The sequence below is a fragment of the Pongo abelii genome, chromosome 1 (assembly GCF_028885655.2).
Source record: "Pongo abelii isolate AG06213 chromosome 1, NHGRI_mPonAbe1-v2.0_pri, whole genome shotgun sequence".
NCBI lineage: Eukaryota > Metazoa > Chordata > Mammalia > Primates > Hominidae > Pongo > Pongo abelii.
Genome location: NC_071985.2, coordinates 47416369 through 47428801, shown reverse-complemented (window position 1 = coordinate 47428801; position 12433 = coordinate 47416369). Strand labels below are relative to the sequence as shown.

The following is a 12433-nucleotide window of genomic DNA, read 5'->3' as shown; positions in this document are numbered from 1 at the left end:
AGAGGCAGCAAAGGCGGTGACACTCCCCCAGGCTCTGTGGGCCCAGCCCTACCCCTGGAGCACAGTTAACTGGTTCTGGGGTAGGAACTGGGGGCCGGAGGGACAGGGTTCTGGTTCTGGCTCAACCTTGGCTGCTGGTGAGATCCAGGGCCTGGGAAAGAGGGGCAGAGGCCTGAACTGGGCCTAAGGAGAGCGCAGCTCAGTTTGCACACAAAACAGCACCCAGCCCTGTCCCCTTGCCGCCTCTACCCAGCCCTGGGCAGTTCCCTCAACAGAGCTCTGCAGCCCCACGTGGCAGCTGCTGGCTCAAAGCTGGGACTACATGAAAGTCTGAAAAGAGAATGAGAAGGAGGTGGCGCAAGAGCCTGGATGCACGTGTGGGAGGCCGTTTTGTGCAGTGCCATTGTGCTCCCCGGGCGGGCACATGCTTGCGCTCTGTGGCTCTGTTGGTGCTCAGCGTGCGGGGGTGTGCTGGTGGCCCTGTGGGCCTGTAGGGCAACTCATGCCAACTGCGGAAAAGTAACCAGCACTATACACCCCCCCAACACAAAACTGGTCATTTATTTTTTTTGTTGTCATTGTTATTAGGAGGCAAAAAAATGTACAGTTACAAGAATCATTTTCCAAACAGAGGTTAAATATGAGCTGAAAAGTGTAAAAAAGGAAGAGGAACATCACTTTACAAATCATTAAATTAAACAAATAAACAAACAGAACCCAAAGAACCAACCCCCCATGCTGAGTTCTCTCCTTGTGCAACTCTGCAAAATGAGAACAGAAAATGAAGTGGGCCGTGGAGGTGGGGGCCCTGGGGAGGGGCGGGAGCTGGGAGCCAGGAACAGGCAGGAGGGGGCTGCTGGGGCATGGACGCTGGCTTTCTGCCCCGTGTGCCTGGTGGTTTCTGGTACCTGGTCATCGTACCTGGTGGCTCTACCCAGGCTGGGGGTTGAGGGGAGGGAGCCCCGGAGGCCCCTGCCAGCCTGTGGCATTCAAGCACTGTCAGGACAAGCCAGATTGGGTGGTAGAAACACACGGGACAGGGAGGCGGCCACCAGTGCCCAGGCTGGTACCTGCCGCAGGTGCCAGCCTGCACCTCTCCTGATCTGAACTTGCCCCAAGTCCATCTGCATCTCCCTCCTTCTCTCCAGACTGCCCCCTCCCAGATCCTGGAAGGCCCCTGCAGCATCAAATGGTTGATTTTAGTCTTTGCTTAAATTAAAAAATTAAAATATATATACATATATATACTGTACACACAGGACAATAACAGAGAGTGTTGAAAAGGGAGGTACAGGAGTGGGCCGGGGAAAAGCCAGGGGCCGGGGCTGTGGCCCAGGGCTGTTGGGAGGGAGGCAGGGCTGGGTGATGGGACAAAGGCAGGGGGGAAGGGTGAGAAGTTAGGGGACCAGAATGGGGGGCAATTTATTTTACAATAAAAACAGGAGTTCAAACCTCAGCAGAACAGGACTCTGGGGTCCCCACAGGGCCCTCCTCACACTGGGTGAGGAGGGGTGGGCTTAGGGGGACGACAGGGGTGGGCGGGGAGCTCGGCTTCAGGTTTAGATGACGACGGTCCCTGGTCTGAGGGAGAAGGGCTGGAGTCTCAGCTTCTCCGTGACTTTGAGTGTTGAATAAGCCACTGTAGGGTGATGTCTGACGGGAGAAAAGAGAACAGCTTATAAGGCCTGCAAGTACTGGCTATGCTGGGGCAGCAGAGAGGCCCAAGATACCAAACCTAAGGGTATCAGAAGTCCAGAGGTGCCAGGAGGGGTGGCGGGCACCTGGAGTCCCAGCTACGTGGGAAGCTCAGGTGGGAGAATTGCTTGAACCCAGGAGTGGAGTTGGAGGCTGCAGTGAGCTATGGTCACGCCACTGAACTCCAGCCTGGGTGACAGAGCGAGACACTTTCTCAAAAACAAACAAACAAGAAGTCCAGAGCTGGCAAGCACCACATGGCCCTGAATGAGTAGTAGCGGAATCCAGGTGCTGGGAAAGAGACAAAGCAACAGCATGTCAGAGCCAGCAGGGACCTGAGAATCATCGGGTCCAGCGCTGGAATCTTAGAAGTGAGGAGGTGAAGCCCAGAGCGGGGATCAATTTGCCTGAGATCACATAACCGCTTGGGGACGAGCTGGGATAGTGCCCAGAATCTGGGCTGCCTGGCTGCCTTTTCTACCCAAGAGCCACAGGGCTTTGGACTTAAAGGAAAGTTGTGGAGGGAGAACCTTTGAGAGCCACTAAAACACCCAGAAATGCCTCTCCCCGCTCCTCCCTTTCCCCAATCCTACGCACCAATGTTGTCCTTTTCTTTGCAGGAGATGGAGTAGCAGCAGATCTCTCGGTCCTGGATGGCAGACAGATTCCTGGGGGAAACCAGAGTAGAGTCCGCTGAGGCTACGAACGTCCGGGGGCCTGGGGCTAGGGGACAGCAGGACCTTTTTCTTACTTAAGAGGCTGCAAAGGGGAGGGTGAGGTGCCTGAAAAGGTCGGCTCTGCTGCCACCGTGTGGCTAATACTAAGAACAGCAGCAAGCCTAGGCTATTGGTCTGGTGGTCGGGGAATTGGGAGAGCAGAAAGTAGTATAGTCACCCAACTCACATTTTCTCAATCAGCTCCTTCTCATCCAGTGCTCCCGGAAGGTCTCGCTTGTTACCCAGGACTAAGACCTACGGAGAAGGGAGGGTGAGGATGAGGTCTAGGGCAGCCGTGCCCAGGTTGTCTGGGTGGTGAGCTGGCCTCCTGGGTCCCGTTTCCTCTCTGCGCCCCTACCATGCCTGGCTTTGACCTCCCACCAATGACTTCTCAGCCGAGCTCCCTCCCCATCCCACTCCCTCAGGTCTGCTCACCGGGATGCCCTGCAGCTGAGGTTTGTCCAGTAGGTTGTGGAGCTCGTTCTTAGAGGCCTCAATCTTCTCCTGGTCAGCAGCATCCACCATGTACCTGGGGAAAAAGGCAAGGTGGGGACAAGCATGTTGATACCACAGGCTGAGGTGGTGCAAGGAAGAGAAGGAGCTGCTGCTTGGAGGCGAAAGCATCTGTTGCGGCTTGGTCACCTCGGGATCCATGGGCTACCTGGCCTGGCTCAAGGCAGGTGCTCCACGGATGTTTTCTGAGTCTATGGGAGTGAACAGCTGCAGGGACTCCTGAGGCCTGCCATTAGCCTCCAAGTGCTACTCTGGGGAAGCCGTTACTCATGTGGAAAAGCGTGGGCCCTTCGAGATTAGCTGTAAGTCCCTCTCTAAGTGACCCACTTATGTTTTCATGGAAAGACTAAATAAGGTTAGAGTGAAAAAAGCAAAGGAAACCTTAGAAGATTTCTTTTAGCAAGATACTTTTTGTTATCAGGTTAAAAAGCAATCTATTGTGTATTCTAAACAATCTATTGTTTGGGCATATATATACAGAATAAATTTAATTATTATTATTATTAATATCATTTTTGAGACGGAGTCTCGCTCTGTTGCCAGGCTGGAGTGCAGTGGTGCAATCTCAGCTCACTGCCACCTCCGCCTGCCAGGTTCAAGCGATTCTCCTGCCTCAACCTCTCAAGTAGCTGGGACTACAGGCGCATGCCACCACACCCGGCTAATTTTTTGTATTTTTAGTAGAGATGGGGTTTCACCATGTTAGCCAGGATGGGCTCAATCTGCTGACCTCATGATCCTCTCGTCTCGGGCTCCCAAAGTGCTGGGATTACAGGCATGAGCCACCGCATCCAGCCTATTATTTTTTGAGGCAGGGTCTCACTCTGTCACCCAGGGTGGAGTGCAGTGGTGCGATTACAGCTCACTGCAGCCCCGGCTTCCTGGACTCAAGAGATCCTCCCACCTCAATCGTCTTGAGTAGCTAGGACTATATGTGCATGCCACCAGGCTCAGCTAATTTTTGTATTTTTGTAGAGATAGGGTTGCACCATGTTACCCAGGTTGGTTTTGAACTTCTGACCTCAAGTGATCCATCTGCCTTGGCCTCCCCCTGTGCCCTGCCATTTTTCTTTTCTTTTCTTTTTTTCTTTTTTTTTGAGACAGAGTCTCGCTTTGTCGCCCAGGCTGGAGTGCAGTGGCGCGATCTCGGCTCACTGCAAGCTCTGCCTTTCGGGTTCACGCCATTCTCCTGCCTCAGCCTCCCGAGTAGCTGGGACTACAGGCGCCCGCCACCAAGCCCAGCTAATTTTTTTTGTATTTTTGGTAGAGACGGGGTTTCACTGTGTTAGCCAGGATGGTCTCGATCTTCTGACCTCATGATCCGCCCGCCTCGGCCTCCCAAAGTGCTGGGATTACAGGCGTGAACCACTGTGCCCGGCCCATGCCCTGCCATTTTTCAATGTTTAAAATTTATTTTATTTTATTTTTTTAAAGGCAGGATCTTGCTATGTTGCCTAGGCTGGCCCTAAACTCCTAGGCTCAAGCAGTCCTCTTGCCTCAGCCTCCCAAGTAGCTGGGATTACAGGTGTGTGGCACTATGCTCAGCCAAAAAAAACATTATTTTTAAAAAGCAAGAGAGGGCTGGGCGCGGTGGCTCATGCGTGTAATTTGGGAGGCCGAGGCAGGCAGATCACTTGAGGTCGGGAGTTCAAGACCAGCCTAACCAACATGGAGAAACCCTGTCTCTACTAAAAATACAAAATTAGCCAGGCGTGGTAGCGCATGCCTGTAATCTCAGCTACTCGGGATGCTGAAGTGGGAGAATCACTTGAACCTGGGAGGCAGGAGGTTGCGGTGAGCCGAGATCGCACCATTGCACACCAGTCTGGGCAACAAGAACGAAACTCCGTCTCAAAAAAAAAAAAAAAAAGAATCATTTAAACCACACAAAATTCAAGACAGTGGTGACTTTGGGTTGAGGGGAGGGAGACAAGTCAATGACGAGGATGCACAGGTGCATCTGGCTGGTTAATAGTCTATAGTCTGTTTCTTAGATTGGGTAGTGAGTGCCCAGGGCATTTATCCAATAAGAAACAAGTGGCATGCAAAATAAAGGCAGGCCATGGACCAACACTGTGTCATGAACCAAGGATTATGTCTAATAAAACCCTGCGCCTCTGAGGTCCTCGAAGGTAGCAGGGCTAGGGGAGTCAGGTAAGGCTGGAGTCTGGCGATGCCTCCCGTGTACTTACACGATGGCGCTCACTCCTCGGCAGTAGCGCTCCCACATGCTGCGGAAACGCGGCTGTCCCCCAATGTCCCAGAGCTGAGCAAGAAGAGGGTGAGATAGCCTCAGTAGTGGGCAGGCCACCAAAACGTGTCTTGGGTCTCAAATGCCCCCTCCTACCCTGCCCTACTCTTCTCTGCCTCCCCGGCTTTCTCTCCAGTTCTCCCCCGTCTCCACCCCCTCTCCGTCTACCTTAGAAGTCTTCTACTGTCTTTTCCCAGCTCCTCAGCAGGGGCACCCTGGCCTCTGCCCCACTTCAGCTCGCTCCTCCCAGGGGCCTCCGTTGCCCTCCCCAACACACACACACACACACACACACACACACACACACAGTCCTCTGCACCCCCCAAGCTTCTGGGCTCTCACCTTGATAGTCACATTCCCTTTGGTGATTTTGCGCATGTTGAAACCCACGGTGGGGATCATGTCCTCGTTGAACTGTCCTGACTGGAAAGAAGACTCAGAATGGGAAACGGTGCAAAAATCGATATGCCCCCGCCACGGACCAAGAGGCTGCGAGAACCATGCAGAGGCCAGGCCAGAGCTTCCTAGACTTCCCACCGTGGGGTACTCTTGCACATCCCGTGCTTTCAGGCAGGATGGGCTATCACCAACCTATGTGTCCCTACACCTGGGGATGCCCTGTGAAGAGACCCGCTTTTGTCAGACGGTCTCAATCTCTTTGCCTAGACTAGGGGAAAATTCTTCCTCAAGTCTAACCTACATCTCTCTGTAGTAACTGATGCCACTTTCTCTCCAGTGGAGAGGAAGAAGAAATTACCTTCCAGCAAGAGAACTTGAAGCAAGTCATGTTCTAATAGTTAAGGAGGATCTCAAAGAAAGCAGATGCATTTTCAAACTAAAAAATCAAACTTTTTAAGGCAGAGTATATTGGTCATCCTGAAAATGCAGTGCATGCCAAGCAATTTCTGGATTATCCATGGTTCGGTTTATTTGTACTGTACTCCAGTTATTGGGAAGGATAACCTACACTCTATTGTCTGTTTACTTATCTGTCTCCTCACTAGAAAGAACACTTCCTGGGAGAGGACCCAGGTCTATAGTAACACCGTTAGTAAATGTTTGCTGAATACTGGGGGGTTGACTGTAATTCCATTTTCCAAAATCCATTTTGTATTGTCTCTAAGATTTCTGGATTCTTCTAAACTACCTATAGGCTTCAAATAAGGCCAGACCCAACTCCCTCCCAGGTCGTATCTCCATGTTCACAGGCAAGACACTTCTGCTTATCCCTTGGAAGCAGGCTAAAGAGATGGGGCTCAGCCGGGCGCGGTGGCTCACACCTGTAATCCCAGCACTTTGGGAGGCTGAGGGGGCAGATCACGAGGTCAGGAGTTCGAGACCATCCTGGTCAACATGGTGAAACCCCATCTCTACTAAAAATTAGCGGGGTGTGGTGGCGTGTGCCTGTAATCCCAGCTACTTGGGAGGCTGAGGCGGGAGAATCGCTTGAACCCAGGAGGTGGAGGCTGCAGTGAGCTGAGATCATGCCATTGCACTCCAGCCTGGGTGACAGGGCAAGACTCCGGCTCGAGAAAAAAAAAGATGAGGCTCACTCAACGTTGAACCTGAGGGTGATAGCCCTGTTCCTTTTTTTTTTTTTTTTTGAGACAGAGTCTCGCTCTATGGCCCAGGCTGGAGTGCAGTGATGTGATCTCAGCTCACTGCAGCCTCTGCCTCCTGGGCTCAAGCGAGGGTCTACTGCCTCAGCCTCCCCAGTAGCTGAGACCACAGGCATGTGTCACCACACCCAGCTAATTTTTGTATTTTTAGTAGAGACAGGGTTTTACCACATTGGCCAGGATGGTCTTGAACTCCTGACCTCAAGTGATCTGCCTACCTGGGCCTCCCAAAGTGCTGGGATTATAAGGGTGAGCCACAGTGCCCGGCCAAGCCCTGTTCCTTTACCATGCCTTTTTCTCCCACCAGCTGGTAGGAATAATTTGCCTTGGGTTACATAAAGAGATCAGGGGCCCTGACCATTAGCCAAGATGTAGGAGATGATCGGCTCTTATTTGGTGCCTCCAAGTCCACATGAAGACCCCTGATGTCTCATCTGAATAGAGTGCTTTGATTCCCTTTCTTTTTTTGAGACGGAGTCTCACTCTTTTGCCCAGGCAGGAGTGCAGTGGTGTGATCTCGACTCACTGTAGCCTCTGCCTCCTGGGTTCAAGCAGTTCTCCTGCCTCAGCTTCCCAAGTAGCTGGGACTACAGGTGCGTGCCACCACGCCTAGCTAATTTTTTTTGTTGTTGTATTTTTAGTAGATTCGGGGTTTCACCACGTTGGCCAGGATGGTCTCTATCTCCTGACCTCGTGATCCGCCCACCTCAGCCTCCCAAAGTGCTGGGATTAGAGGTGTGAGCCACCGCGCCCAGCCCAATTCCCTTTTATCTGCAGGAACCACCTATTCATCAGGGCCCTAGGATGATGTAATTACTGAGTACCCAGGACTGACACCCAATGACAAAGTCCAGCAGCGGTTTCCAACCTGAGGTCCACAGTTGGGCTTCAGAGATCCCCTGAACCCCCTGAAATTGTACACAATCTGTGTGTGTGCAAAGTTTTGTTTGTGTGTACATTTTTCTGGAGAAAGGGTCTGTAACTTCTCTCAGATATCTAAAAGGTCTGAGAGCCCCAAAAGTTAGGAACCACTGAGGAAGAGGGAATGGCTTCTTCTAGCTAAGCAGGGAGAATTAAATGTGCTGTAATTACCCAAACCCTGGCAGCACGCTGCAGTCTACCCCCTCCCCAACAATAGAGTCTGAGGAAGGAGGCCCAGTTCTTGTTTGTCTCTCATCCCAGGGGGTGCTTGGATAAGAAACTTGAACTTCTCTGGACCTCAGGGTTTCTGAATGTAAAATTGGGGAGAAGGGTTTCAGTCTCCTAGGAACTGTAAATAAGACTCACGACGTGCTTGGAAATGGTTTCGATATAGCATGGGGAACCATCACTGCTCTTTGGCAACTAGAAGATCCACAGGCTACCAAGTAAATGAGAAGCCCAGCCTGGCAGAATGTGACCTTGGCAGAGGGGGATGCTGGGAGGGCCTTCAAGGAGCCAGGCTCCCCAGCACCAGTAGGTCTTGTTCAGCTGTGAATCGGAGCTAAGGTGGAATCAGATTACGACTTAATTTCCCTGCTAATGCCTCCCTGTCTCATAAGCTCCTCATTTAAGGTTGGAAGTAACCTGAAGTCATGCAGCCCAACTTGTCTCAGACTTCAATCCCTTCTGCCCCATCCCCTCTTGGGTCAGTTCCAACTATCAGAAAGTTCTTTATATTGAGTTAAAAATCCGGCCAGACACAGTGGCTCATACCTGTAATCCTAGCACTTTGGGAGGCTGAGGCAGGCAGATCACCTGAGGTCAGGAGTTCGAGACCAGCCTGGCCAACATGACGAAACCCCATCTCTACTAAAAATACAAAAATTAGCCAGGCGTGGTGGTGTATGCCTGTAATCCCAGCTACTCGGGAGACTGAGGCAGGAGAACTGCTTGAGCCTGGGAGGTGGAGGTTGCAGTGAGCCGAGATTACACCACTGTACTCCCAGCCTGGGCAATAGAGCGAGACTCTGTCTCAAAAAAAAAAAAAAAAAAAGAAAAGAAAAAGAAAAAAGAAAAAAAAATCTATCATTCCTAGAATGTCCACCCATTGTTCCTAAGTCCCCTTGGCACCACTCCAAGACTAGTTATTCCATAGGACAGTCTTTGACACTTTTAAATATTTGAAAATGACCCTATTGTTTCCTAGGACGAAACATCTCCCACTTTTCTAGCATCACAACTTTTTCAGAACTCAAAGGATGTTTTAGGTTCTTTTTTTTTTTTTTTTTTTTTTGAGACGGAGTTTCGCTCTTGTTGCCCAGGCTGGAGTGCAGTGGCGGCGCGATCTTAACTCACTGCAGCTTCCGCTTCCTGGGTTCAAGCAATTCTCTTGCCTCAGCCTCCCAAGTAGCTGGGATTACAGGTGGCCACCACCATGCCTGGCTAATTTTTGTATTTTTAGTAGAGATGGGGTTTCGCCATGTTGGCCAGGCTGGTCTTGAACTCCTAGCCTCAGGTGATCTGCCCACTTTGGCCTCCCAATTGCTGGGATTACAGGCGTGAGCCACCATGCCCGGCCGATGTTTCAGGTTCTTAGAAGCTTTGTATATAATTTCTTTCCAGCTCACATTAACCTGCTGAGCAGCTAGACACACTAAACTCAATTTCTATTTACAGCCAGACCTCATAGGGCGAGTAGAAAAAACCCAATGGCGAAAGATCTGAGACAAACAGAGGCCAAATGAACAGGCAAAGGTAATTCAGAAATTCAGTGGTAGGCATGGGAACAGAGCCCAGGGGTCCCAACTCTTCGTTTCTTTCTGGAAGACACTCAACTGTGATTATACACGGGGTGGGCAGAAATGCCAGTGTGGTAGCCCCAGAGGATCTGAAAACACTGGAGTGACCGGGACACTGGAATTCCAACTGCAGCCCATATGGGGTGGTTTTCCTTGGGAAGCCTCTTTAAAGAAGGGAATTTAGCTTGCCTGCTCTTTTAGAATGTGCCAGCGGAAGTGGCAAATTTAAGATAAAAAGGGGGACCATGTGGGCTGGAAATGGGGGACTTTTCCTGTATATCACAGAAACTCTTGACCCTGGCAAGGGAATTTGGGACTCTTGGGTTCTGTTTCTGGCCTGCTATAGTCTCCAACTTTCTGGATATGATGCTGGTCTAGAGGGGGCCCTCCTGTCAAAGGCTCAACTGCAGACCCAGAAACCAAACCCACCTGGGTACCTGTGGATCCCTGTCCTAGGGCACAGCTGTAGTAACACCCTGGGGAACGAGGAGATACCTAGGCCCAGCTGCATTTCTCAGACCTAAACGCCTAGAAGCCAAGCCACCTAGGCCTGCAGAGTCAGGTCAGAGTCCAGGTGTTATGTGCCTGCTCTGGGAATCCAAGAGCCTAAGTCAATGCCAAGTTTAACCAGAGGGTCTCTGACCCCAAGGGCAGAGCCTAGGCAGACAGAGCCCAGGGGCGTTAGTTCCGAAAATTACCGTGCCAAAACCGCAGCATTGGCCTGATGATCCTGCCCTGTCAGGTCAGGAGACAGGAGACACGAGACACTGGGTCGAGGAAGGGCAGAGGTCATTTGCAGAGCACGTTTGGGAAAGGAAGCCAGTATTCAATTGTGTAACCACAGGATGCCCGCCCCTTGAGCTTTCCATCTGCCTTCATGCCTCAGGTCCAATGAAGTGACATCCCCTCCCTTCTAGGACGCTAAGAACTGTCGGGGAGGCCAATCTTCTGCAAGGCGGGGCAACAACACGGACAGGTAGAGGTACCTAGGCCGGCTGGATACATTCCTCTGCTGACCTATCTCATCAGTATAGGAATACTTTGGTTACTATCTGGCCAACTCACAGTTGTTGGAAACCTCAGCTTTGGGACTGGGGCCAGGTCCCTGGACAACCCCAGCCCCTGTCCCATGCTTCCTCGACCCACAAGCCCTGTCTAGCCTGGCTCTGACAGGCAGGCCGCAGCCATTACTGCAGCCTCAGCTCACACCCATGGAGCTCATCTTCCCCTTTTTTTGAGAGAGATTTTAACTCCTTCCCCACCACTCCCCTGGCACTGAAAGACTTACAATCACCCTCTTCAGTGTTGACTACCCAAAGCCCTTAGAGCCACTGTCCCAAGGCTCCAGTGGGCAGTGCCCCTACACCTCATCCTCTCTTGTCGGGAGCACCTGCTCCTGCAACTTCTGAGCCAGACGGAGTCTCCAAACTCCCGTTACCATGCCATCCTCCCTGGACCCCCGGCTAGACACTGCGGGTCGGAGAGAAGTTGGGGAGGAGTCTGGGCTTGAGCCAAGGGCCTCAGCTGACTCCTCTACCCTGGGGGATACCTCCCCTCCCCCTCAACAGGGCCGGGGCTTCCTCTTCCGGCAAGGAGGGGTTAAGCCCTCAGGGTGGGGCTGGGCTTGCCCAGACCCCCTCCTCAAGCCTCTCGGCCGCCCCGTCCCGTGACCCTCTACCCGCGGGACAGGAAGGCCCGGGCACTTTCGCCCCGTCATGCCCCCTTGCGCGGGGGCCAGAGGGGGTCTGTCTCAGCCGGCAGCGGGTCCCTCCTGCTTCGAGAGCCCCTCGGTGCCGCCTGCCCCGTGGCACCGGCCCTGTCTGTTCGTCCCCCTTCCCCTGCCCCGGCAGTACCGGCCTGGGTGAGAGAGCGGGTCGCGCGCCGCCCCGGTCCCCCACGGCACGGGCCGTACTAGGCCCCAAGCGCTCGGGGCCGGCTCCTCCCCCGCCCGGCGCCCGGCCGTGCCCGGCCATGCCAGGCGGCGACCCCGGCTCAGCAGGGCGCGGCGCGGGCGGGGACAGGCCTGACCCGCGGCCCGCGCCCGGGGACCCAGCGCCCGACGCCCTCGTACCGCGATCACGTTGACGAAGGTGGTCTTGCCCGAGTACTGAAGCCCGACCAGCGTGAGCTCCATCTCCTCCTTCCAGAATAGGGCCTTGAACCAGTCCAGCAGCTTGTTGAACAAAGCGATCATGGTCGCTGCCGCCGGCCCCGCCCGGTGCCAGGTCCCCGCCGCCCCTCGCTGCCCTCGCGCTGCGGCCCGGAGCGGCCCCTCCCCGGTACGGCCCGGGTCCCGCGGCTCGGTGCGGGCGGAGGCTCGAGCGCGGCGGCCGACGACTCGCTGCCCCGGAATCGGCTCGCCGATGGGTGTGGCTTCAGCGCCCTCCTCCGCCGCCGCCGCCGCCGCCGCCGCCCTCCCGCGCGGCCGGGCCGTGTCCTGCTCGCACCCGAGCGCGCGCTCCTCCCTCGCTGGAGCTGGGGGGCCAGGGGCCGCACCCGCAGGTGGGGTGAGCAGGGAACCCGCAGGCTTCAGCGGCGGGGGATGACTGGCAGCTGGCGTCGAGAGGCGCTTGGGAAATGGGGTCTAATTTATTTTAGACCCTGTCCCCGAGTGCCGCGCCCTGACTGGCACTCCCTTTCTTAAAGGGTGGTGGGCTCGAGGTGGGTGAGGTCCCGATTAAGCAGGAGCCTTTCCAGGTTGAAGGAGAGTGGGTCACCCACTTTCCAGGACACGGAGATTAGATCTCTACGACAGGGAGGCAGATGGAGGCTTTTTTGTCCCTGAACCCTTGCCTCTGAGCATCCCTGGGTACAGTCCCATCCTCTCAAAATGCACCCAGTGCAGAGGGACAACCGTATTCGGGTCTTTTAATACTCCATCTTGTTTTGTTCACCACAATTTACCCCGACCACTTGTTA

At 53.7% G+C, this 12433-nt stretch overlaps 1 protein-coding gene across 1 annotated transcript; it reads right to left on the bottom strand.

The window, feature by feature from the left end:
- Positions 1–542: 542 nt before the first annotated feature.
- Positions 543–11882, bottom strand: ARL8A (ADP ribosylation factor like GTPase 8A). The gene is made up of 7 exons (XM_009239332.4): positions 11586–11882; positions 5518–5598; positions 5117–5190; positions 2847–2940; positions 2599–2666; positions 2293–2363; positions 543–1653 (listed from the first exon to the last, which is right to left on the bottom strand). Exons 1-7 carry the CDS (start codon positions 11706–11708, stop codon positions 1604–1606), a joined length of 561 nt encoding a protein of 186 aa, XP_009237607.1. The 5' UTR covers positions 11709–11882; the 3' UTR covers positions 543–1603.
- Between the last annotated feature and the right edge of the window lie 551 nt (positions 11883–12433).